Source organism: Nyctereutes procyonoides, unplaced genomic scaffold (genome assembly GCF_905146905.1).
Source record: "Nyctereutes procyonoides isolate TBG_1078 unplaced genomic scaffold, NYPRO_anot_genome, whole genome shotgun sequence".
Taxonomy (NCBI): Eukaryota; Metazoa; Chordata; class Mammalia; order Carnivora; family Canidae; genus Nyctereutes; species Nyctereutes procyonoides.
Window position 1 is genome coordinate 26,219,070 of NW_026575044.1, and position 27,922 is coordinate 26,246,991.

The 27,922-nt window shown below is 39.0% G+C and overlaps 2 protein-coding genes across 11 annotated transcripts in view; one reads left to right on the plus strand and one right to left on the minus strand.

Annotated features, from left to right (window-relative positions):
* KIAA1328 (KIAA1328 ortholog) overlaps nucleotides 1–16,609 on the minus strand; it is a 360,132-nt gene extending 343,523 nt beyond the window's left edge. For 2 of the 6 annotated variants that reach the window (XM_055324146.1, XM_055324144.1), the window contains exons 1-3: nucleotides 16,309–16,609; nucleotides 8,984–9,019; nucleotides 8,126–8,265 (exon numbers count right to left, since the gene is read on the minus strand). In XM_055324146.1, coding sequence (XP_055180121.1) covers nucleotides 8,126–8,265; nucleotides 8,984–9,019; nucleotides 16,309–16,609 — 477 coding nt within the window. The other 4 variants (XM_055324149.1, XM_055324147.1, XM_055324148.1 and 1 more) reach the window with 4 other exon arrangements.
* A 59-nt stretch (nucleotides 16,610–16,668) lies between these two features.
* Nucleotides 16,669–27,922, plus strand: part of TPGS2 (tubulin polyglutamylase complex subunit 2) — a 69,391-nt gene continuing 58,137 nt past the window's right edge. For all 5 annotated transcript variants that reach the window (XM_055324151.1, XM_055324152.1, XM_055324153.1 and 2 more), the window contains exon 1: nucleotides 16,669–16,846. In XM_055324151.1, the coding sequence (XP_055180126.1) occupies nucleotides 16,669–16,846 (178 nt within the window). The remainder of the gene's footprint in view (nucleotides 16,847–27,922) is intronic.

Sequence of the window (27,922 nt, forward strand, 5' to 3'; positions counted from 1 at the left end):
ATATAATGTTTGTCCTTCTCCGATTGACTTACTTCACTCAGCATAATACCCTCCAGTTCCATCCACGTTGAAGCAAATGGTGGGTATTTGTCATTTCTAATGGCTGAGTAATATTCCATTGTATACATAAACCACATCTTCTTTATCCATTCATCTTTCGATGGGCACCGAGGCTCCTTCCACAGTTTGGCTATTGTGGACACTGCTGCTATAAACATCGGGGTGCAGGTGTCCCGGCGTTTCATTGCATCTGTATCTTTGGGGTAAATCCCCAACAGTGCAATTGCTGGGTCGTAGGGCAGGTCTATTTTTAACTCTTTGAGGAACCTCCACACAGTTTTCCAGAGTGGCTGCACCAGTTCACATTCCCACCGACAGTGTAAGAGGGTTCCCTTTTCTCCACATCCTCTCCAACATTTGTGGTTTCCTGCCTTGTTATTTTCCCCATTCTCACTGGTGTGAGGTGGTATCTCATTGTGGTTTTGATTTGTATTTCCCTGATGGCAAGTGTTGCAGAGCATTTTCTCATGTGCGTGTTGTATCTTAGTGTTCTATTTGCGGTTTCTGTTCTCCAGCACCAATTTAGCAAGTCTTTATATTAAATATTCTCAGTTAAAAAAAAATGACTAAACTCTGACTGAAGTATCTGTGAAATGAAATGACATATAGTGGGTGACTGGGAGCTCAGCTGGTTAAGCGTCTGACTCCTGGTTTCAGCCCAGGTCATGATCTCATGTGAAGTGAGATCAAGCATTGAGTCAGGCTCCACGGTTAGCAGGGTGTCTGCTTGAAGATTTTTCCCTCTGCTCTTCCCCTACCTCTTTCTCATTCAAATAAATAAATAAATATTTAAAAGAAAATAGAAATGACATATAGCTATATAAAACTTAAGTAAATCTCATGAACATAATGTTAAGCAAAAAAAGCAAATGATGCAATACACATAGAAGGAGCTTATTTATATAAAGTTCCAGCATCAGGCTCCCTGCATTGAGCCTGCTTCTCCCTCTGTCTATGTCTCTGCCTCTCTCTCTGTGTCTCTCATGAATAAATAAATAAATTTAAATAAATAAATAAATAAACAAATAAATAAAATTCCAAATATATATAACACCGAACATTGTTTAGAAACCAATTATGTATTTAGACTATATTGGATAAAGGTTGGTAAACTACAGCTGCAAGCCAAATCTGGCTCACTATTTTTGTAAATAAGGGTTTATTAAAACACAGCCATGTACATTCATTTACACATCAACTTATATATGACTCTTCACACTACAGTGGCAGAGTTGAGTAAGTGAGACAGAGACCATATAGTTCACAAAGGCTAAATATTTACTACCTGGCCCTTTACAGGAAAAGTTTGTCAACTCCTAACATTTAAAAAAAAAAAAAAAAGAAAGAAACATAAAATTCAGGATAGGTATTACCAAAGTAGATGACACAGTAAGGGAAGGACACACCTCTACAGCCACTTGGCTTATGATAAAATCATTGCAATTCAGTGGGGAGAAGAATGGTCTTCTCTAGAAATAGTGCAGACCAACAGACTGTCAGTATGGAAAAATGAACTGAACTAACTTAACACCATACCCATACTAATTCCTGATGAATAATGGATTTCACAGTGAGGAGTGAAACAATGTGGCTTCTAAAAGAGAGAGAGAACTTGCTGCAAAGAGTGTAGTTGCCTAATAGCCTCACCTACCTAACTACTATCATACCTTTTGGTCCACTGTGGTGGTCACACCACTGCCAATCACTAGAAACACCAGAGGTACTAGAACTGAGCCATTTTGTTTGATATGACATCCTTAAAGAACAATATTCACTCTGGGGTTTCCCATTAGCCTGAAAGACAGTACCTCAGACCACAAGACAGTATGAAGTGTGAAGTTTTCCCTAGTCAATTTTTCTTCTTTCTTTCTTCTCTCACAGATGCCAGACCTGCAATAAAATCCTAAAACTCTCCTTGTCTATTCCTGTTCACTTTACTCTCTATCCTATGTCAGCTTTTCCTCTATTAAACCTCTTCCATTTTTACTTTCATCTTAGTACCTATTTCCCAGAAAACTTGAGTTGATATCATTACCATTCTGAAAACCTTAATGAATTAAGGACCTAGCTATTGAACATCAATGGCTACAAAGATCACACACAGAAAAACCACAAAGACGTTATGTTCTCTGAAGAAAAATATACACAACATCTAGTTTTGAGAGAAAAATGCATATGCACATACCCTCCTAACACACACATTTCTAGTTTTGCAACAAAATAAATACACACGTACACAACCCCTACATTCCACCTCCAGGCAAAAAGGAGTAATAGGAACCACACTTACCCCAATGCCTAAAACAACAACAAAAAAAAAAACCTAGCAAAATATATGATAAAGCAGTTCTTAAATGCTGGACAGCAGGCAACACAGGAAAGTGATCACTGAAAGAGGGGAACCAAATAAGGCGAGCCATGTAATTATCCTAGCTAAACTGCTTCTGGAGTTTTCAGGGTGCATTTTGGGGAAACCCAGATGGGAGTCCAGCAATCTCCCCAAGTTGAGAATATAGAGCTGGGAGTCCAGGACAGCCAAAGTGTCTAGAGTTTGAGGAACAGAGTAATAGAGAGGATAGAGCTGCATGGAATGAGAGCTCTAGGGATCTGCAGATGGTTCCCTGCACATCAACCACCAAGTACTGGTGAGCATTTGTCTATGAGGAAATCCACCAAAAGCCAGGGAAAGAACAACTCAGAACATAATAGTTTCTGTAGCTAATGCAGTGCCAGGAATAGTCCTGTTCCAACCAGCCAAAGTGGAAAATCTCATAATTTAAAGGGGCATCAGAAAGAGTCCTCAAAAGGGCACTGCCTACCGTTGGCAAAATTAGCCCCATATTAAAAGATGCCTTGGTGTTACCTTTAAAAGTTTAAATCCAAACTTTAATAAGATCAAACTACTCCCAAATAACTTAGTCTCAGAAAAAAAGCTCAATTAATTATAAAAATACAAAATATCGAGAACTCAAAAAAAAAAAAAAAAAAAAAAAAAAAAAAGCATGATCCTTACTGCCTGGGGGCATCCAATAAAAAACAACCAGGCAGGTAAAGAAGCAGAAAAATACGATATATAATTAGAAAAATTACTCAATTAGAAAAATTACTCAATTTAAATCTCTCTCTAAATAACTCAGATGATAGGGATGCCTGATGTCTCAGTGGTTGAGCGTTTGCCTTCAGCTCAAGGTGAGGTCCCAGGTCCTGGGATCAAGTCCCACATCGGGCTTCCGGCAGGGAGCTTGCTTCTCCCTCTGCCTATGTCTCTGCCTCTCTCTCTGTGTGTCTCATGAATGAATGAATGAATGAATGAATGAATAAATAAATAAATAAATAAATAAAAGCTTTTTAAAAAAACAACTCAGATAATAGAATTATAAATAAGAACAATAAAATAGTTATTTATATTCCATATGTTCAAAAAACTGGAAGACTAGCAGGTTAAGTAGAGACATGAAATATATAAATAAGAACAAAAGATCAAAGTTGAACTTCTAGAGATAAAAACATAGTCTTATATAAAAAATATACTGAACAAGATCAGACAGATCTTGTGGCAGATTAGACATTGCAGAAGACGATTAATGATTGAAGACAAAGCAATATAAACCATCTATAGATAAACACAGAACAACAACAACAAAACTGGATAAAAAAACAGCAAGAAGCTGTGGCAAGTAGCCTAATATTTGCTTCAAAATATGTCCTCAGAAAAAGATGAGGGGACATAATATTTCAACACATTATGGCCAAATATGTTCCCAATTTTATGAAAACTACAAACTCTCAAATCCAAAACAAATTCCAACTAAAGACACATTTAGAAAATTAGTTCAAGGCATACTATAATCAAATTGCTTGAAACTAGGGATAAAAGGAAAATCCTAAAAATAGTTTAAACTCACATACTAAACATAAAAGAATAAAAGGATAGCAGACTTCTCAAAAACAGTGAAACCAGGCAACAGTGCAATGACATCATTCAAGTACTAAAGGGAAAAAAAGCTCTCAACTGAAAACTCTATAGCCAGTAAAAACCAAAGTGAAACAAAGACTTCGTCAGACATACAAAAGCCAAAATATCCATTTCCAGTTTACCTGAACTATAATGTTACAGAAGTACTTTAAGCAGATGGAGAAATAACAAGGATATCAAATGGAAAACAAGTGAAAAGGTAACCACACGGGTAAATATAAAAAGGGTTTTATTGAAGGGCTCCTACATGGCATAGTCAGTTAAGCGACCCACTCTTGGTTTTGGCTCAGGTCATGATCTCAGGGTCATGAGATCGAGGCCCACATCAGGTTTCCCGCTCAATGCAAAGTCTGCTTGAGATTCTTTCTCCCTTTCCCACTCATGCTCTCTCTCTAAAATAAAGAAATCTTTAATAAAAAATAAAAATAAATAAAAGACTTTTGTTTAATTATTGAACCTCTTTAAAACACAACTGAAATAAAAAGAATCCAAATCATAAAGGGAGATATATCTCTATTCACAGATGGCATAATTATATATAAAAATAATAAGAAATTCACCAAGAACTATTAGATTCAAACTAAAAAGTGAATTTAGACATTGTAGGATACAAAACCAGTAGATAAAATCAACTATATTTCCATACACTAGCAACAAATAACCCAAAGATAAAGAAAACAATTCCATTAATAATGGCATCAAAAATATAAAATACTTAATCTTTAGAAATAAACTGAACAAAAAGAACACAAGATATGTACACTTAAAACTATAAAACACTGCTGAAAGAAATTAAAGAAGAATACATAATGAAAAGCTATCTCATACACCATATTCAAGGACTGGAAAAATTGGTACTATGTAGAGTACTCTCCAAATTTATCTAAATATTTGCTGCAATTGCTATCAAAATTCAGTCTGACCTTTGAGAAGAAATCGCTAAGGTGATTCTACAATCTCTTAGAAAATTGAAAGGATGTAGAATAGCCAAAATCTTTAAAAGGAAAACCAAAGTTGGGGATCCCTGGGTGGCTCAGCAGTTTAGCGCCTGCCTTCCGGCCCAGGGCATGATCCTGGAGTCCCGGGATCAAGTCTCAGGATCAAGTCCCACATCGGGCTCCCTGCTTGGAGCCTGCTTCTCCCTCTGCCTGTGTCTCTGCCTCTCTTTCTCTCTCTGTCTCTCCTGAATAAATAAATAAAATTTTAAAAAAAAAAAAAAGAAAAAGAAAACCAAAGTGGAGGACTTACATTTCCTGATTTCAAAACATAATCCCAAACAGTAATTAGCTTGGTATTGGCATAAAAATAGAAATGTTAATCAATGGAATAGAATTGAGAGTCTACAAATAAACACTTACATTTACACATTTACGTGGTTAAGGGATTTTCAACAAGGGTGCCAGAGCAATCAAAGGGAAAAGAATAACCTTAACAAATGATGCTGGGACAAGTGGATATCCAAATGCAACAGAACAAATTGAGCTACATACAAAAATTAAATCAAGATGTATCAAAGACTAAATGTAATACCTAAAACTATAAAACTCATAGAAGAAAATATTGGTGTAAATGTTTAAGAACTCGGATTAGGCAATGAGTTTTTAGATATGACAACAAAGCACAGACAACAACTGAAAAAAAATTGATAAACTGGACCTCGAAATTAAAACTTTCATGCTTCAAAGGACACCAATAAGAAAGTGAAAGACAATGCACAGAACAGGAGAAACTATTTGCAGATCATATATCTTATAAAGGATTTGACAATGGAATGTATAAAGAACTCTTAACTTCTGTAAAAAGACAACCAATTGAAAAGGATCTGAATGGACATAGCTCTAAAGAACATTATATATAAATGGCCAAGAAGCACATGAAGAAATGATTATTATAAGTCATTAGGAAAATACAAATCAAAACCACAATGAGATACCCCAATTCATACTCTCTAAGATGGCTATAATAAAAAAGATAGCTATAAAGTGTTGGTGAAAATGTGGAGAAACTGGAATCCTCATTCATATATTGCTGATAATATATAAACTGGTATGGCCATTTTGGCAGTCCATCAGAAGGTTAAACAGAATTACTATATGACCCAGCAATTTTACTTCTAGGCAAACAACCAGGAGAATTGAAAATATATATCCACACAAAAACTTGTATGTGAATGTTCATAGCAACATTATTCATATAGCCAAAAAAACCTAACAACCCAAAAGTCCTTCAACTGGTGAACAGATAAATATATACATTCAGCCATAAAAAGTAATGAAGTAATAATAAAGGGTACAACATAAATAACTTTGAAATCGTTATGTTAAATGAAAGAAGACAGCCACAAAAGGCCACATATTATAGGATTCCATTTACATGAAATGTCCAGAAGAGACCAATCTATAAAGACTGAAGTAAATTAGTGGTTGCTAGGAGCCAAGATGAATAGAAAATGGGAAGTGACTGCTAATGCATATGGAGTTACTTTCTGGGGTGATGAGAATGTTCTGGAATTACACTGTGGTGATGGATCCACAATTCTGTGAATACATAAAAAAAAATAATGAATTGTACATTTTAAGATGGTAAATTTTATGATATGTCAATTACAGGTAAATCTGGGGGAAAAAAGGAGTTACTATTAAAGCAAAAGTAACAACAATGTATTGGGGGTTTACTTACAGAAGTAAAATATAGGACAATATCACAAAAGTCAAGACACAGACTATTAGGGGAACTGGGGTGGCTCAGTGGTTGAGCATCTGCCTTTGGCTCAGGTCATTATCCTGGGGTCCTGGGATGGAGCCCTGCATCAGGCTCTCCACATGGAGCCTGCTTTTCTCTCTGCCTACATCCCTGTCTATCCCTCATGAATTAATAAATAAAATATTTTTTAAAAAAGACACAGACTGTTGAAAGGTCCTCAAAATTATAGGCAAAGTGGAAAATAACTTAAAATAGGCTATGTTAAGTTAAAGATATATATTATAATTCCCAAAGTTAGTGAAATAGCCCAACAAAGAATTATAGTTAACAAGCCAACAGATTCATAAAAAATATGATGGACTTAATCCAAAAGAAGGCTATTGCCCAATATAAAATACACCTTTTATGAGAAAACATTTTCAATTTTGATAAGATCTTGCAAATTCAAGTACTATTCATATCCCAGTATAAAGTGGGTACAATGGGGATACAAGTAACAAACTAGGCCTTTTGGGCAAATCACAGTTAAATCCCATAAACTACTAAACATAATACTCACTAACAAACTAAATACTGGAAATGTCATCAAGAACATGAACCAGGGATTGAAAAGCATTTTCTAGAAAGGGGTTCAATAGTAAATATTTTGGCTTTGTGGGCCAATAGCACTATGGTAGCAACTCTACCATTAGAATACAAAAGCAGCAATATTATTAAAAGAATAAGCGTGACTGTGTTCCAATAAAATTTTATTCACAAAACAGGCAGCCAGCAAATTGGGCCTATAGGTCATAGATTGCCAAACCCTGATTTAACCTTAACAAAAAGTAAAGTAAAACAAACCTATCAGATAAAGCACATGTAGCAAAGGAATGCACAGATACTAATACAAAGGCAAATAAGAAGAGGAAATTGATGACTGGGCTATAAAGAGTCTTTATGATACTTTTAAAGTGAAGGAAATAATAATAATAATAATGCAGAGAAATTTTAACGAAGTTTCTTTCTTATATATAAAGGTTTATCCATCATCATCTAACAAATTCACAAGAACAAAAATCATAAAGCACACTTAATAAAAGAAAAAATAGTTGTCAATTTGATTTACTAAATTCACATAGATCAGGATGTAGGTCTTTTGAGACATACTAAGAAAATAATTTTTTTTAACTAAGGTTTAAGGCAAGCCTAGACATTTTAGAACAAAACCTCAAGTATCCTAGAATCTTCTGTACCTTTTAAGATTGCTTGTAGATTATCTAACATTCTTTCTTCTACCCTTACCTATGGGTAACTGGTCAGCACAGACAAATCACTTATTAGTCAGCATTTATAAAGACTGGAGAATAATGACAAAAAAAAAAGGGGGGGGGGGGAATTACTGACCTGGTCATTTACTGAATCTCCTGCACCTTTTAAAGACTCCATGGAGACTGAAGCAGCAGTAACCCTGGAAGTCTTAAGTTTAACATCAGCTTTTGGACTTAACTTGTGTCTTGATTTCGTACTTTCTTCTGTAGAAATTCCTAAGGATTAACATCAAACAAAATATCAAAATTATACTTCATTCTCTTAAACTCACCCACATGAAGCTCTTCCCTGACATCCTTCTATATGCGATCTGATGGGGAAAACTTACTTTAAAAACTTCATTTTAAACCTCTTAGTAAATAATGAATCATGAGAAGTTTATGTTTTGAATACATTTAAGATTCAATTGAAATATTTTCAAAAGGTGATGTGAAAATTTATTAGTCACATTAAAAACAATAAATTACAACATACAATACATACCTTAATGTAAAGGAAATTAAAAATCTGATTTTTAATTTAATTAGGGTACCTTCAGTGGCTCAGTTTTACTATTCATTAATAACCAGTAAGCTTAAAAAAAAAAAAAAATAACCAGTAAGCTTTAAAGAGTCTATCACATAAACCTTATATCAAGAAGTTTCCACATTTTTCTTTGAAATACAAATTCAGGCTATTATTCATAATACAAAAAATAAGAATCTCTTGCTTTTTAAGAGATGAATATTCTATAATTCATCAAAAGTTCACTTGCCTGACCAGCCCCTAAAATAAGGCAAACCTCAGTAAGGTATAACCACATCTTTTTTTTAAATTAGTTTCCAATGGTTTGTTCTGCATCTAATTATACCTGCAAAGTGGTCCTACTGTTTTCTTTTCTCCTGACACTTAAGAGGCAGAGGAAGCTTACCAAATTTATACTGAAAATCATACCTGGAATATAAACTATTGATTGTTCTTCATCAGAAACTATGAAGAAGGACATGAAGGAAAATACTAGAAAAGATCATCCAATATCCAAACGCTGCCTCTATTCTGTACTTCTGTTATAATTCCTAATTTCTTTCGACCTGGGAATGTATAACAAACTTTTAAAAACAAAACTAGAAAAGAATACACGTGAAATAAATGTAGCAAAATTAATAATCTTTTAAAGTTCATCTTTACATATTCACAATTATATGTTTTGTAAAATTTTTGGAAGCCCTATTCCATAAAATTTTTATCCATGCTTATCACAAGTGAGATACCCTACCCTACAAATTCTGTTAAGTTCCTTTCATTTCCTTTCCTTTCATAGACAAGGATTTAAATGCTCGAGTTTATTATTGGAGAACCAACAAGTTTTTTATGTATGAATAAAAAATTTCAAAATGAGCTTTGGCTTTGAAGAACACTGAGGGCAAGTCAATCATGCAAACACAAAGGTTTTATTCTTCTGCTATGCATTTGTGAAATGTCCCAAGAAACCCTATTAAACAAGTGGAAGAAATTTAACTTTTTTTTTGGGGGGGGGGGCGGGTAGGGAGAGAGAATCTTAAGCATGCTCCATGCCCAGCGTGGAGCCCAAAGTGTGGTTTGATCTCACAACCCTGAGATTAGGATTTGAGCCAAAATCAAGAATCCAACAATTAACAGGTTGAGGCACTCAGGTGCCCCAAAGGTGGAGAAATTTAAGACAAAAAGAACTATTTTGAATTTCAAAAGAAATTTAGAAAGGCTAAGATCATACTACTGCTATAGAAGAAGAACCAATATAATAAAAAAAGCTTTCTTTTCAGAAGCAAAATTTTGTTCACAAGTCTATCTAATAAATTGGGGCACCTGGGTGGCTCATTTGATTAAGCATCTGCCTTTGGCTCAAGTCATGAACCCAGGGTCCTGGGATCGAGCCCCACATTGGCCTCCTTGCTTAATGGAGAGTCTGCTTCTGCTTCTGCCTCTGCCCCTGCCCCTCCCTTCCCCTCATGCTCTCTCTCTGGCTCTTGCTTTCAAATAAATGAATGAATGAATGAATAAATAAATATTTTTCTTAAAAAAAAAAAGAATTCTAAATCCAGATATGTCCACAATTTGATAACCTTCTATTAGACATTTAGGGAGTGTCTAAACATTTTTTTTCCAAATGACTTAGAAAATTCCAGTTTTCTGTTCTTTTATAAAATGCTTTCTTTTCCAAGATTTCTAGACAAATTAATTATTTAAAACTTCCTTATAAAACAGTAGATTTAATAACATATTCAAAAAGTCAATATATTTCAGTTCAGGACCAACCCCAGCTATAGAATTTTTTCAAGGAGTGCTGATTATAAATGCTTCGAATCTCTATAAGAATTTAAGGAATACAAAGATGGTGCTACTGTCTGAGCTGCCAGATGATTTCTAATAGTTCTGTGCAGCAACACACATACTATCACAGATTCAAGATTTTGGCTAATAACTAGTATCCCTAAACTTTAAATTTCCTCAGACATTAGGCATGGAGCTGAGATAATTTTAAGGGGCACATAAGACAAGAAACAAAAATTAGACCCCACTAGTCCAAGGAAAGTGATAGTAGGTAACATTAGAGCAGAGAGAGAATTTATAAATTTGCTGGCACCCAATCTAAAAAAAAAGCTTTATAAAATGAAATTGGGCAGGCTCTTCAACAGCAAACACCAAGTCATTTTCTTTTAATATCCCTTGGGACTACCAGACACAGGTGCTCAATTAATATTTAATTATTTGCAGTTGGAGATATACACATGGGAAAAGGTACCCAAGGGAAAAAAACTCATGCTGATTCAAGACAAGCTCCATTTGGCACTGTCTTCAATTAGAAGATACATTAGTGATGAAGTTACAGAATATTCTCCAAAGTTGACCTAAGGAAAGGCCAACTTAGTTGAATTCTGGGAAATATACTACACTTCCCTACAATATTCACAAAGAAGACTTGACTGCTCCCAGCTGAAACAGAGCAGCCGCTGAGGACGCAACTCAGCTGCACCTTCATTTGGAAGCTCATCAAGAATTTTACTTTTTTAAAGATTTATTTATTTGAGGGGTAGGGGTTAGGGCAGAGACACTCCAAGCAGGCTTCACACTGAGCGCAGAGCCCAATGTGGGGCTCAATCTCAAGACCCTGAGAACACAACCTGAGCTGAAACCAAGAGTCAGATGCTTAACCAACTGCACCACCCAGGTGCCCCAAGAAGCTCATCAAGTACTCCATACTTTCTCCTCTCAAACCTGATACAACTTCCCACATCCTTACTCTTGAGCTAGTAACTTTGCTTCTTATTTAGGAAAAACAAACTGTAGAGACCTTTCATAAGCTTTATTTGCAGATTACATAATATTACATATAGAAAATCCTAAAGACTCTACCTAAAAACCATTAGAATAAATGAATTCAGCAAAGCTTCAGGATACAAAATCAATATACAAAAATCTGTTGTGTTTCTGTACATGAATAACAAAAGAGAAATTAAGAAAATCCCATTTATCACTGCATCAAAAAAGAATACCTAAGAATAAACTAAACCAACGAGATGAAAGACCTATACATTAAAAACTGTAAGATATTGATAAAAGAAACTGAAGTCACAAATAGAAAGATATTCCATGCTTATAACTTGAAATAATATTGTTAATATGTCTGTACTGCTCAAAGTAATCTACAGAGTCAGTGTAACATTTATCAAAATTCCAATGCAATTTTTTACAAAAATAGATAGAAAATCCTAATATTTGTATGGAACCACAAAAGGCCCCAAACAGCCAAAGCAATCTTGAGAAAAAAGAATCAGAGACATCACGCTTTGAAATGTAATATAGTTTGAAATGTCAAACTATATTACAAAGCTACAGTAATCAAAACAGCATGGTATTGGCATAAAATCAGACCCAAAGACCCCCATGACAGCTACCTTTTTTCTGCTTTTTCTTCATACCACTGATATTCATTGGATGTACAACATATTTTACTTATTTGTGGCTTCATTTTATCTTACAAAAATGTAAGCACTAAATGGATGAGGATTTTCCTCTGTTTCCACCCCCCCTCTGGTTTTGTTCAGTGTTCCTTACCACCTAATGTCAAAAAATGCCCAGCTCATAGTAAATCATCTATGAAAGAATGAAAGTGATATTTATTTCTATGAGGCACTGTCCAACAACTCTTTGGTGTTGTCTCTCTTTATCTTGTTGAGGCTCAGAACCCATCACCCCAAGATGTGTCACTTTGAAATGTGGGTTATTTTGAGTTGAAAACAATCGAGACCCAAAAGACTCAAGAAGAAACTTTGACCTTCCCACAAATGGCCTAAAAGAATTTTTTTTTTAAATTTTTTATTTATGATAGTCACAGAGAGAGAGAGAGAGAGAGGCAGAGACACAGGCAGAGGGAGAAGCAGGCTCCATGCACCGGGAGCCCGACATGGGACTCGATCCCGGATCTCCAGGATCACGCCCCGGGCCAAAGGCAGGCGCCAAACCGTTGCGCCACCCAGGGATCCCCTAAAAGAATTTAGATAGAGGACCTGCTCCCAGAAGGAAGATATCACAGTAAATAACTACAGTATACAGTATAAGTAAGGGGTGGTAGACAGGGATGAATTTAGCAAATTCTGTTAAAATTCCTCTCTATGTCCCATTGTTTCTATATGGCCCAGAAAACTTTAACTTTTTTTTAATCATTTACTCCTTTCATTTTCCTGTGAATTGCTTTCTTTTCCTTCAAAGTCCCAGACCCCTACTCCCTTCTCAGTTAGCAATGACAAGCATACCTCACTTTGCTTGTCTTTGGAATCTCTCAGATATATGTGGATTCCCCATATGTACCTAATTAAGTTTGATTTTTCTCCTCTTAATGTCTCACGTCATTTTAATTCTTAGACCAGCCAGAAGTCCCTTGAAGGGTAAAGGAAAATTTCAAAATATGAGGGCAAGATCCATTAGCTACATCCATGCTAGGTATCTTTTCAAATATAAAAATGCTAAATAAATTGACCTTAACAAGGGTTTAAAAAATAAGCCTAAAAATATTTGAAATTGCCTCCATCCAACCTATCCTTTCTAATCATTTGTAATCTATCATCTCATCTGAAGAACCCAAATATTTACTTTCTTCAAATACAAAGTCCAAAAAATATACAAGCCTATTTTATGGGAAAGTCAAAGAGACACAATATATACCAAATGTATACTGAACCTCTCATTGGGTTCTATGTGCCACCTCGGTTCTACTTCGGGATCTTTGGAAGTTCTTTAGAAGACAAGTACAGCAAATTATAAAGCATCCTTAATGCTGGTACCAAACTCCGAATCCCCAGAATTAAAGCAGTAATTAGAAACCCAAGGTAGAGGTAATAGGAAGCAGCATCTATCCCAGACCACCAAAAGCTGAAGAAAATAAACTTGGTACTGCACACTCTAACCTTCTGAGGTTTTTGTTTTTTTTTTTTTTTTAAAGATTTTATTTGACAGGAAGCAAGACGGCACACGTGTGTGCACCCACGAGTGAGGGGACGGGCAGAGGGCAAGAACAAGAAGCAGACTCCCCACTGAGCATGGGGAGAGCAGGACTGGGGGTTCCATCCTAGGACCCTGAGATTATGACCTGAGCAGAAGGCAGATGCTTAACTGATTGAACCACCCAGGCACCCCTAACCTTTTGAGGTTTGATTATTTACCAGCAACACATATATATGTAATTACTGATCCCAGTGACATTCCTGACTAGTGTATTATTTTAACATCAACATAAAGATTCTATTTTGAATTGAATATCCAATTACATGGATTATAGCTAATTCAATGTTTTGACCAAGTCCTTTACAATTCATATTTGTTGATATCAAGTTAAAAATACTGTTAATGATAATACACTGGAGTGCATTTACCCAATCAAATATAGATACTGCAGAAATACTAATTTCTTTTGATATTACCGGGAGCTATAATAAAGGAGGAAAGCAGTTCATGGCTGAAGGGGCTTATTTTACTTGCAGATTTAACCCATAAAATGACAACATGGCATATTCATTGTTTATACATAAGGTATAAAAACATACCTTGTGCAAAACAGCACTGTTGAATCATACTGTGCAGGAGATGCATAACTCATAAGGACAACAGTAAAAAAGATGACATTCAGTCACAGATGATCTGTCCTCACATGACAGAAACATCTAGGACTGGAAAATATCTCAATCACATTTCTCTAATTGTTTAGGCAAAGCACTGAATATCTATCTTTCAATTACTGTGAGAGGTATATCTGATTATACACACATACTTTTTGGTCTTTTCCTATTGAAAGTTCTATACAAAGGCTAAGGGGTGATCTAGGAATTTGTCCATATAACAGAAAAAGAGATGAAGATCCAAAGACACATGATTAAACTAAATGAGTCATAACTATCCTTATGCTTTTTAGCAAAGATTCAGTAGTAAATTTACATTGGACAATTGCTTTTGTGTCCTACTGACATATCTGAGGCTGGATGGTAATTGGTCATTTTTCAGAATAGGTGAGGGATCCAGGTAATACTAGTAACCTTGCAAGTCACTTCACACATCAGGATTTCTATCAATGTAATTACTACCATTTTGCCCATATAATTTCAACTCCTCACTTACTATGGAAAGATGAGTATTTCACATTAATTTTCAAGGTTAGAGAGAATGTAAGAAAAAAGGAGAGGATGCAGGACTTCTACGTGAAATAAGGAGGAATATAAGTATATGATAAGTGAACATACAGTGCTGCTTTGACCAAGAGCACAGTGCTCAGTTCATTTACCTACTAACTTAATCAGTACCACAGCCATACACTGCCCCCCCAACACCATTTATACCTATCAGAACAATTCCATTGGTCATTGATTAAGGTAAGGAATGATAACCAAAACCACATAGGTGGCTATGAAAATGATTACACTAAAAAAGCACTTTATTTGAAGCTGATAACCTTCAAATATCTCCACCATCACAAAATTCTACCATTGCAAGCACAGCGTTTCCTGAGAAGACTCATCCCAGTTTCCTGACTTCCTAATTCAGCCCAGTTCCCAATGTACATTTTCTCTGTGTCCTTCCTGATGCGTAAGGAGAAAAAAAAAAAAAAAATTAATGTGCACGGTGCGCTGGTGCATTTTACTTGATTGTCACCCACCTATCAGAGACAAATGGTAATTATGTTTAGAAAGGGCCTAACCCTAAACATTGAGCAGCAAGGATTGCAAAAAATATCCCTCCCTCCACATGACACCGCCATCCTAGTATTGTCACTCAATAAGGAAAACTATTGATAACACAATTTTGTGAGTTTCACGGGGAGCTAAGTAGAAAGAGCAGAGGACGATTCTGCCCAAGTTAACAGCCATGCCTCACACACTGCTATCATGGATCCCAGCAAACAGACACAGAGATTTGCCTCTCTGCAGGCACCCAGTACACGGGCTGTCCTTTCAGGTCACACCTTTTTAAGCGACGTAACTGGCCAAGACCCAACCATCAGGCTGGGCCAGTCTACCTAAACCAGAGAACGAACGAGTTCTGTCACACACCTCATCCCAGTTCTTGAACCGGGTACACCACCCCAACAGCTTCTAGACACACACACACCCTCAAAACAACCCAAGAACTCCAATCCTGCCAGCGGTGACTCACGATCCGCACGTAAAATCAACACTCCTCCCAGGAGCAATGGTTTGCAACGCTTTTGTATTCCGCAACCAGCATCACCGGACCACCTTCAGCCCCACACCTCTCCGAAAAACGCCAGGACCAAAAACTACATCGCTGACAGGCCTACAAAGTCGGACAAGGCCCTTCCTGACTTGCTCCCGACAACGCAGACCAAGGACGGTCCTAAGCCAAGGTCTCTCCTCCGCAGAGACTCGGCCGGCCTGAGGTCGCCGCGGTCAGAGAGGGCCCTCCCCCGCCCCCCGCCCCCCCACCGCCGGGCCACGACTCTAGGCCATCTTTTCAAAGCTCACCGCCGAAGAGGGCCGGGGAGCATCGGCGCTCAGCCCCCACACCTAGAGCTCCAGCCTGGAGACACAGTCAGGCTCTCTGCTCCCTAACACCCGCGCCAGCGGAGAGCCCGGCGCCCCCTCGGCGGCCGGAAAGGCCGGCCCCGCCCCCCGGGACAGCATCGAGCCTCTCCCCTCCGCTCAGAGTCCCAGGCGGCCGCTCGCCGCTCGCCGCTCGCCGCTCGCCGCACCGGGGAGGGCGCCGGCGCCCCCTGCCAGGCGGGCAAAGGATACAGTCCCGGCTCCAGAACGCCGCCGCGCCCCGGCGGGAGGGGCCCGCCACGTCCGCCATCTTGAAACAACCGCCACTCCGGGCGTAGCGCCGGGGCCGCCCCGCCCCGGCCTGCAGGCCCAGTCCCCATTGGCCGCACGGCGCAGAGGCCCGCCCCTGCTTGCGCGGCCGGCCCAGGCGCGGCGGGAGGGTCCCTGCGGACGAGTCGCCCTGTCTCGGCGGCTTGGTGTGGAGCGACCGCCGGGACGGGGAGAACGAGGCTGCCGCGGAACTACTCCTCCCAGAGCACCCCGGGCCTCCCATCTCCGCCCCGCCGCGCTCTCAGGGCCGGGGACTACAACTCCCGGCATGCCTTGGACTTGATGTCCGAGCCTCTGGGGCGGCGTAGCGCCGTCCCGCCCGCCCGGCTCTCCCGCCGGGTCCCCGCACCCGCACTCGCCGCGCGCGGAGCGGGGACGCGAGCCATGGAGGAGACGCCGCCCCCGGGCTGCAGCAAGCCGCATCTGGAGAAGCTGACCCTGGGGATCACCCGCATCCTCGGTGAGTGGAGCGGGGGGCCGTGGGAAGCGACTGCGGGTTGAGGGGATGTACGCTAGAAGCCGGGAGCGGCGCCGTGGACCCTGCGCCCCTGTGCGCCAGTGGGCATCGCCGCTGTGACTTCCGTTGTTAAGGGGGAGAGCGGAGCCGGGTGCGTGACTGGGCCCGGGAGCGTTTGCGGGGAGTGCTCGGACGCAGAGCCGGGAAGGCCGGAGGTTGCCCCCCCGCGCCACCACGACCACCACCTCCAGCCCAGGCCCGCCCCCCCCTTTCCCGGGGCTCGGAAAGGTCGAGCTGAGGCGCGCAAAAGGGGGCGACAGCAGGCACCTGGCCGTGGGCACGTTGGGTTTCCCGAGAGGCATTCTTGGCCAGGGGCGTATCCCTGACACGCGAGCCTTCTTCCTCCGGCAGGTAGCAGAGAGCGGGGGAACGCTGCGCGCAGCCTCGCAGCGCAGGTGCGAGGTGACGATTCCCGCGCGCCTCCGGGTGCGCACCCCGGGCGGTCGGAGGGGGTCCAGGCGTGCGCCGCTGAGTGGGTGGTTTTTCCCTTACTGGGCCTTTATCCAGGACCCGCTGCTGTGTTACACTCGGGGGCTGCGAAGATGGCGAGGGGGACCGAAAGGGTTCCGTGAGGAAAATCAACAGCCTCGGTACCCCCAGAGGTGTGAAAGGCGGCCGCTAGTCCTCTGTCTGGGCTTTGAAATAACACACAGGAGGAGGTGACTCACCTTCTCTGCGGAGTCAGGGAGTTTGGGATGAGGCTAGATTTTGAAAGACGAATTGAAGTTAGATAACCAAAGAAGAAAACAGTAGCCTAAGTAGGCTGCGTGGCATGCTTCGATGCCTGCTTATCACGTGTATAACGAAATCTAAATTCTGGGCCGTGACCCACAGTCGTTATGATCTGCCCTCCTCAGTCTCTCTGACTTTATCTTTGACTCTGTTTTTTGGCCACAGTGGCCTCCTTGTACCATGAACTTAGCAAGCTTGTTCCTGCTTCAAGGCCTTTACTAGACCCTTCCCCCTCCCCATCTGCAGTTCTCTTTCCCTCACTTCATTCAATATCAGTATCTCAGAGAAGCATTCCCCGAATGTACTTCTAATAATACCTTTCTCCGTCATCGTCTTCCCTTATCGTTTGCTTATTTATTTATTTATTTATTTATTTATTTAATAATCGTTATGGGTTGATCACTGCTTGGAATTGCTTGTTGTGTTGCTTTCTTAATTCACTTGTCTCTTCTGTAATACAAGTCCATTAATTTAGGAGCCTTGTCTTGTTCTTGCTGGTATTCCCCAGTGTCTACAATAAATGCTGCAGTAAATGAGGACAAAACACCATCATATGTTTGAGAGAAATAATAAGGTTTAGAAATGAAGTTATAGAGTTGGGCAAGAAAAGATCTAATCATCAAGACCAACCATATCCTGTCCCCCCATTAAAAAAGATACTGTCTTTTAATTAATGTTTAATCTACTCAAGACTGGCCAAATTCCCCTTAAGCTGTCAGTTCAATTTAAAGACCTAAATAATTAAATAACTAAACATTTTACATTTCATTTATACATTTAGCATTTTTATGTTATTGACCATTCCAGATGTCTGGCATTAAACAACTCCGGTAATTAAATTTATAGCGAAGCTGGTTTCCTCGTGAACCTTCTAATACTTTATATCGATTTAATCAAAACTTCATAATTTCAAGCTAATAATCATAAGTCAAAAATCCATTATATTTTTATTTTTTTCACATTTGGTTTTTGTTTTGAAAATATATTAAGAGAATTTTTAAGAACAAGGTGGCTGAAGTCCGTGGTGGATGTGTAGTAGGCAAACTACCACACCAAAATCTCATTTCTCTAAATGATGTGTGAAATAACTCCATAACTATGACAATTCTATCCAAAACCAAGCCCAACACTACTTAAAGACAGAGAATGCCAGAAGTGCAAAATAACTATGAGTAAAAAGAGAAAAAAGACAACTCCCAGCACTGTCCCAGCCCCACTCCTTCACTGCTAGAAGGCTCTGTGCCAAAAGCAGACTCAGAAATGATGCCAGCGAAGAGACTAGTTGAAGCAACAGAAAGTTTAAAACCACCAATCTGAAAGTATAACAGTAATAACAACTGGGTAAATCTGAGCAGAGGGGCAGGAAAGGGACTTTAAAGTAGGTGCTATTTAAAGGATCAGCCATGCAATTGAAAGGGACAGTATTCCAAATGTATATATTCCAGAGGAGAAAATGTGCAAAAAAGAAGGAAGAGTCTTGGCAATTGATAATAAAAGCTCAAAGAAAAAAGGAAAGCTCGCATCTCTCTCCCATACCTGAAAAACTTGCTAAAATATCTGTACTTTGCTTCAACTGACTGGAAAGGGTGTCAAGTACCAGAACCTATAGAGAACTAAGACTAAAATCAGGATATGAAATGCTAAACAAACGAGGAAAAATTTTTTATGATGATGAAGTGTTTCCTACTCAATGGAAATGAGTAAGGAAATGTTAATTTTTGGTAACGGATGATTAAATATATTCTGATCTACCTGAGATACGACAAGATCAATTTCAGCTGACCTTTGAACACAGGTTTGAACTGTGTGGGTTCATTTATCCATAGATTTTGTACAGTACAAGAGTATACATATATTTACCCTTCTGATTTTCTTAACATTATCTTCTTTCTTGTTTTAAGAATGCAGTATATAATACATATACAAAATACGTGTTAATCAACTGTTTATGTTATCATTAAGGTTTCTCATAGTAGGCTATTAGTAATGTTTTTGGAGAGTCCAAAGTTATACATGGATTTTCATCTTCATGAGGATTCATAATCCCTAACCTTATTCAAGGTTCAACTGTATATCTGTCCTCTCCATCCTAGACTTATTTTTTTCTGTGATTTTTTAAAATCATTTTGTTTTTTCATCATGATAAGAGTATTTAATTCACATCCCCTATTTCCTCCATTCCCTGACCCACCTCCCTTCTGGTAACCATCAGTTCTCTATAGTTGAGTTTGTTTCTTGGTTTGTCCTTTTTTTTTTTTTTCTCCACTCATTTGTTTTGTTTCTTAAATTCCACATATGAATGAGATCATATGGTATTTATCTTTCTCTGACTGATTTCACTTAGCATGATACTCTCTAGCTCTATCCATGTTGTTGAAAATGGCAGGATTTCATTTTTAATGATTACATAATAATCCATTGTATATGTATACCACATCTTTATGCATTCATCAATTGGTGTACACTTGGGCTGCTTCCATAGTTTGGCTATGTAGTAAATACTGCTGCAGTAAACACAGGAGTGCCTATATCCCTTTGAATTACTGTTTTTGTATTCCTTGGGTAAATATCCAATAGTGTGATTCCTTGATTGTGGAGTAGTTCTATTTTTAACTTGTTGAGGAGCCTCCACGCTGTTTTCTACAGTGTCTACACCAGTTTTCATTCCCACCAACAGTGCAGGAAGGTTCCTTTTCTTCGTATCCTCACCAACACTTGCCGTTTCTTGTGTTTATTTTAGCCATTGGGGTAGGTGTGAGGTGATACCTCATTGTAATTTTGATTTGCATTTCCCTGATGATAAGTGATGATTAGCATCTTTTCATGTGTCTGTTAGCCATCCCTATGTCTTTGTTGGAGAAATGTCTCTTTATGTCTTCTGCTCATTTTATAATTTGATTATTTGGGTTTTTTGGGTGTTGAGTTTGGTAAGGTCTTTCTATATTCGGGATGCTAACCCCTTATCAGATACATCATTTGCAAATATTTTCTCCGATTTTTTAGGTTGCCTTTTAGTTTTGTTGATTCTTTTGCTGTGCAGAAAATTTAATTTTGATGTCTTCCCAATAGTTTACTTTTGCTTTTATTTCCCTTGCCTCAGGAGACATATCTATAAAATTGTTGCTAGGACCTATGTCAGAGAGGTTACTGCCTGTACTCTCCTCAAGGATTTTTATAGCTTCAGGTCTCACATTTAGGTCTTTAATCCATTTTGAGTTTGTTCTTGTGTATGGTGAAAGAAAGTGGTCCAGTTTCGTCCTTGGCATGTGGCTGTCCAGTTTTCCCAACATCATTTGTTGAAGAGACTTTTTTTCCCATTGTATTAATTGACCATATAGTTGTGGGTTTGTTTCTGGGTTTTCTATTCTGTTTCAACTGTTTTTCCTGAAAAACAATTATGAAGCAGAAGAAAACTAAAACTAAACTCCAGACAGAATTAAATTACATAGGGTGCCTGAGTAGCTCAGTGGTTAAGTGTCTGTCTTCAGCTCAGGTCATGATCCCGGGGTCCTGGGATCAAGTCTCCCATCAGGCTCCCCATAGGGAGCCTGCTTCTCCCTCTGCCTATATCTCTGTGTCTCTCATCAATAAATAAAACGCTTAAAAATAAAAAGGAAAAGGAGAATTAAATTACATAAACATGGATTCAATATGAAACACTGTGCTTTTCAGTGTATCATTAAGAAAGTTAAAAGAAAACCTATAGGAGAGACTGTTTGCAAATCCCATATATGAGAAGGGACTTATAGATGGAAACTATTAAGAACTCTTACAACTCAACAATGAAAGTCAAATAATCCAACTTTAAAGGATTTCAATGGAAATTTGTCCAGAGGAGATATACAAATGAGCAATAAGCACATAAAAAGATCATCATTATTATTTTTGGGGGAAATTGAAATCAAAACCACAGTCACATACTACTTAACATCCATTTGGGTGGCCATAATCAAAAAGACTGACATAAGTGTTTACAAGGTTATGGAAAAATTGGAATCCGCATGCCCTGCTGGTGGAAATGTAAAATGGCACTACTGCTTTGGAAAAGTTTGGCACTTCTTCAAAAATTTAAACATACTGTTACCATATGTCCTAGCAATTCCACTTCTAGATGTGAACTCAAGAAAAATCTTATTTACACTCAAAACTTGCACAGTAATATGCTCAGCTACATTATTTATAATAGTCAAAAGAGGAAACAATTTAAATGTCAATCAACTGAAGAATAGATATGTAAGATGTGGTATATCCATACAATAGAAATTTATTTAGCCATAAAAATGAAGTATTGATACATGCTGCAATAGGGATGAATTTTGAAAACTAAGTGTTAGAAGCCAATTAGAAAGGCATATGTGTAATTCCATTTATGTGAAATGTCTAGAAGAGGCAAATCTATAGACTCAAAGTAGATTAGTGGTTGCCTCAGAAGGGTGAGAGTGAGGAATGGGGAGTGACTGCTAAAAGACACAAAGTTACTTTTTTGGGGGTACGGATGCACAACTCTGAATATATTGAAAACCACTGAATTACACACTTTAAGAGGGTGGGCTTTAGGTATGGGAATTACATCTCAAAAAAGGTGTTGTTGGTTTGCCGTTGGTGTTTTACTAAAAGAAAAGCTAGGGGCGCCTGGCTGGCTCAGTTGGTGAAGCATCTGACTCCTAATCTAGGTGTTGTGAGTTCAAGTCCCACATTGGGTGTAGAGATTACTTAAAATAAAAATCTTAAAAAAAAAAAAAATCTGAGGAGGAAATCTAGAAACATCCCTCAAAGATACCCTGCCTTAATGCCCAGGACTATGAAATTGATGATATATCACACCTGAGATTACACACAGGCAATTATCCAAATGAGCCTGATATAATCACATAAGCCCTTTAAAACAAGCTATTAACAAAAGGGGAAGTCAAAAAGGTTTGAAGCATGAAAAGGATTTCTTATGAATTCCGGGCTTGAAAATGGATAGGAAAAAAAAAAAAGAAAAGAAAATGGATAGGAATACATGACAAGGAATGCAAATGCCCCTGGAAACTGAAAGTGACCCCAGCTAACAGCAAGCTAAAGGAAGGAGACTTCAGTCCTACAACAACAAGGAATTGAATTATGCAGGAATGAACTTGGAAAATGCCTGGAGCTCTACATGAAAACACAACAGCTGACACCTAAGCAGTCAGCATACCACGTGTAAAGATAGGAATGTAAATCAATTTTAGCCCCAGAAAAAATCCTACTAGGGCTGTGCCATATTTCTGAGCTACAGAACTATGACCTAAAATGGTGGTTGTTTGAATCTGCTAATTAATTGTAATTTATCATGTAGCCATAGAAAACTTAATACATTCCCCCAAGTATTTTAAAAATCAAATGATATACGTCTAAAAAAGGGGGAAAGATAGTAAGTATAACATAATGCAAAGTTAAGACCATAACAATAAATATGAATGGGCTTTAAGTCACCTAGTAATAGGAAAAGATTTTAAACCTGGCTCTGAAAAACCAACTGTTTAGGCCAAAAATATGCCTAAAGCAAACTAGTTCATAGATGTTAAAAATGAAAAGAGGGAGACATATTTCTGGTGTTCCACAACCGTGTGCACATTCAGTGATTCTCTAGAAGGACTCAGAAACAGGACTCCCAGCTATACTGTATTACATTAATTTGCAAGGTATAAAGATGTATCAGATGGAGTCTAGAGGAATCCATGCATAGGCTTCTGAAGTTTTCCCTCATGTCAGTGGTCCCATACAATACACTGTTTCCCTAAGCAATGAAATGCAGCAATAATACATGCAGTGTTTACGCTCAGAGAAGTCTGCTTAAGACTCAAATTCCAGGGGCTTAAGTGGGGGCTGGTCAAATAGGTAAAACCATCAGGCACAGCTAATGAAATTTTAGACTCCTAGAAAGATAGCAGATGTATCTTTGTAGTTGCATAGTAGTATAGCCAAAGATGGGCAAAATCACTTTGTCAATACAGAACACATCCAAAGGTCAAATTTCCAGGTTCAGCCAAAGTTGAACCCTACAAGCTGGTGCTTCTAAAAATGTTTACCTCAGGTTGGCTATGTCAACTCTTTCCTATGCAGTTTATCCCACCCCACTTCCTAGTCCCCCACTATCCTGCCTTCAAACTATGGTTTCTAGTATGTCCTTATCTAATTCTTTGATTTATGTAATAGATTAGTTTTCTTCAATTATTCTCTGAATGTTCTTACCTAATCACAGAGATATCTCCATTTTTCCCCCTCTGGCTCTTAAAGACCATTAATGTCACATCTTGGATTCCAGAATCTCGTACTTTAGCTCTATGGCCACTATTTTTAGGTCATGTAAATGACCTCTTTCTCTGACCTGTGCACATTTGCCTGTTCTGAAAAGTCACTTCTGAACCCACAAATGCACACTGTATGTGTCAAAGTTCTTGGTTGCAGACCATAGAGTACACTAGCTAATTTAAGGCTAGACTTTTCTAAATCTTAAAGCAGCAATGGATCAATGAAGAAACAGACCACAAAAATCACTGGCAGCACTAAAAGGAGCAGCCTGCAGGTTGAGGACCACACTGCAGAAAGAAGATGCTGAGTGGGAAGTACCTATGGCTGGTATGCTAAGGAAGCTGCAGGCTTATGAAATGCCATTGCTTCTGTCACAGCTCTCAACACCATGAGATCCAAACACCTTTGCAGCTATGCTTGTAAGAAGATCTAATCTTCCCCACTTACCCTTTCTTCTGCTCCTTCCAAGCTGTATGAGAGTGAGTTTCCATGCAGAAATATTAGTCTGAGGGAGCCTCGCTGCAGTGGAGTCTGGGAAATGTAGTCTTTATCTGTCCAGTCTCTAAAATACAGGAATGCACAGTAGAAGGGAGCAGGAGTAGGTTTTCAATGAGCCAGTCTACAGGAATGGCCCATTATCCTTTAAAGGCCCAGATCAACTGAATCTGATCATTTTCTGTCACTTTTTCAGTCTTTATCTACCTCCTTCTACCTTTAACTCCTGAGGCCCTTAGGATCTGTATTACTCAGTTTCACATATATATATTATCTTGAAATTTTCACTTTTTTTTCATGTTTGTAGTGTTTGTGCAATATTTCTTGAGGTTGTGTCTCCTACTTAAATTCTTTATCTCTGGCAATGATTTTTGTTGTGCCCAAGATTGCTAATCCGAGAAACCACCAAGGAGCCGACACCGATGCAAACACACGAGGGTTTATTTACAAGCTCGAGTTTGGGTCCAAGTATACCCGACACAGCAGAGCAGGGACTTGGACCCCGAGGTGGGTTTCAGCTTAGTTTTATGGGCTGGTCTAGGGAACCTCCAGAAGGGGTGGAGGAATTTCTCAAGTTCTGTTTACATTCTGATATGGGGCTTTAAAGGGCATTGAGCTGTAAGCTGTTTTTTCCTGTAACTGAAGCAAGGTAAATTTCAGCTCTTATTCACAGGGGCCTGGGATGGCTGTACTTGTGCTAACGCTGAACTTAAAGTGGAATGGCCTTAATTTTCTCGGCCTCCACAATTCTCCCAAGCTGAGGACATAGAAGGTTCTCATTAAATACATCAGAGATTTGTTTTCTACTGGGGTGTATGTCCCAGTTATCTATTGCTGGGTAGCAAACCACCCCAAAACATAGTGGATTTAAATAGAAATTTACTGTTTCTCCCAGTTCTGTCAGTTGACTGGGCTCAGCTGGGAGGGTTCTCATTTTGGGTTTCTCAAGTCGTTGCAATTAAATACAGCTGGGACTGGAATTATCTGATACCTCAGCTAGGCTGGAAATCCAAGATGGCTTTCATTCATGTCTGGCTTCTCAGTGTTTCTCAATATTTTCTTCAGAAAGGTAGCTTGGATTCAGTGTATGATGGCTCAGGGCACAGAGGAAGAGGAAACTCAGTTTTCCTAAGTACAAAACTGGCACAGCATCTCCTTGCCATATTTTATTACTCAAAGCCATCACAGGCCAACCTCAAATTCAAGAAGGTGGAGAAATAGACTCCCCCTCTCAATGGAGAACTGTTTTGGGAAGGCAGGGAAGAAAGGAATTGATAGCACCCAACTTTGGAGTAAGCTACCACAGAGTTTTCATCTGTGGCATGTCATACAATTATGTAGAGTGCAGCGCGCTGAGACTAAAGACCCGAGTTTCATAGGTTCATTTAATATTTCATTTCCTACTCTGCCATACAGATTATTCCAGCCAGGCTGGTCACAAATACTTGTCATTGGTCCCAGAGGCAAGAGAGTGGGGATGGCTAGGCCTAGTCAGTTATTTTTTCTCCTGTGATATCTTAATAGACCAAGGACAACTTGTTCCTGCTCTTGTTTTCCAAACATCTTCACAATGCTTTTGGTTATCTGTGATATTGTGATTTATAATAAGAAATACATATTTGGTCTTCCTTTCTGGTTCTGGCACAGACCTTCCAAAATCTTTGGGAGTTCCTAAGTGATAAGTCATAAAAAGTGTCTTTTGTTCTATTGACGTACCTTTGGACACCCCCTAGGTAACCAGGTTGCGGATTGGTTGCCTGAACAATCACTGTGATTAGAGAGTTGGAACTTTTAGTCCTATTTCCTGATTTCTTAGGAAGGGAGAGGAGCTAGAGGTTGAATGAATTGCGAGTGGTTGATAACTTAATCAATTGTGCCTCTATAATGAAGCCTCCATGAAAATGCAAAAGAAGCAAGTCTGGGGAGCTTCTAGGTTGATGAACCAGAACATTTCCATGTGTCACTGTGCTGGGCCCCAAACCCAGGAGGACAGAAGCTGCTTTGTTTGGGACCTTGCCCAATACATCTTTTTATCTGACTATTGATTTATAATATCCTTTGTAATCTGTTAAGAAAGTAGGTGTCTTAAGTTCTGTGAGTCACCTTAGCAAAGTAATTGAACCAAAGGAGGGTTTCAGTAAGGAGGAACCCTCTTATTTATAGCCAGTCAGAAGCACAATTAACAACTTGGCTTTGGAATTAGCATCTTAAGTGGAGGGCAGTTTTGTGGGATTGAGCATTTAGCTTGTGGATGCTGTCTCTGGATAGATGGTGCCAGAATTGGGTTGAATTGATGTCTAAGAATTGCTTCGTGTGAGGAAAGCTACTTCCCATCCCCCTGTCAGAATTAACTACTAAGAGAATATAGTAGAAAAAGCTAATTAGGCTTGGTGTTGCAGTTGTGGTTAGAGATTCAGTTCTATGAAATTATTTAATGTCTCTCAACCAGTTTCTTATCTTTAAAAAAAAAATGATACCTGCTTCATTGAAAGATTAAAAAATAATTTATACCAATTCCCTGAAATAGAGCATTATACAAATGAGACTTATTTTCTATCTCCCCTTCTTCATCCCCAGTACCCCCTCCCCACCACTGCTGTTTATTTTGGGTAACAAAGTCCCTACAGTTAGTACTTCCTAAACAGTTTATTATAGGAAGGTTTTTAAAGTCAGCACGTTGACCAGTTGACCTGTCTTGAATGTGTTCAAAGTGTCATATGTCCTTGTTAGCCCTAAAAGTAAAATAGCCAGTTATTTTATCAGCACAATAGTTGGTGGTTTTTGTGTTTTTTGTTTGTTTGTGTGTTTGTTTTTTTAGTTGTTTTTTGGGGGGAGGGGATAACAGAGAATTGCAATTCTGGACACACAACCTCTGGCAAACAATAGGTGAGTCCAGAAATCAAAGATAAGACACGTTACTTTATAGAGAAAAAGGAGGGAGTTGGGAGGGGTTGCTTTGAAGGAGGTCTATTGGAGGAAAGTGAGAGTGCAGGGTGATGGTGGTTTCTCATTTGTCTGAGTTGTTGCTGGGCAAGGAGAAATTCTTTCTTCCTCCTGCTGAAGTGGTAAAGCAGGCTTGGACCTGTTGGGAATGCAAGGTAACTCTCTTCCTGTTGAGGTATGCAATTGATAGAGTGCTACAGCACTTGGGCTCCCCCTTCTGACCTCCTGATTCCATTTTAAACTCAATGTCGTTTATTCCATTGTGCAGCTTTATCTGTAGTAGCATCACAACAGTTTTGTATGAGCCTGTAGCCCCTACACATGGGCCTATTATGCACAGAACTGTTGTGCACTTTTCCATCTCAGCCTATTGACAGTGATGCTATTGGCTTGGAAGCCTGAGGCACTCACCTGAGCATATGTAGTTGGTGATGAGCCCCCACAGACATATTCCTGACTGGAGCCAATGTTGTAGCTGGGCTGGGCTGGCCCTTGTGGTTCTTACAGTGATTGCAAGATGCACCTCAGTAACAACCATCAGGGAACTTTAAAAAAAGGATATATTACTCA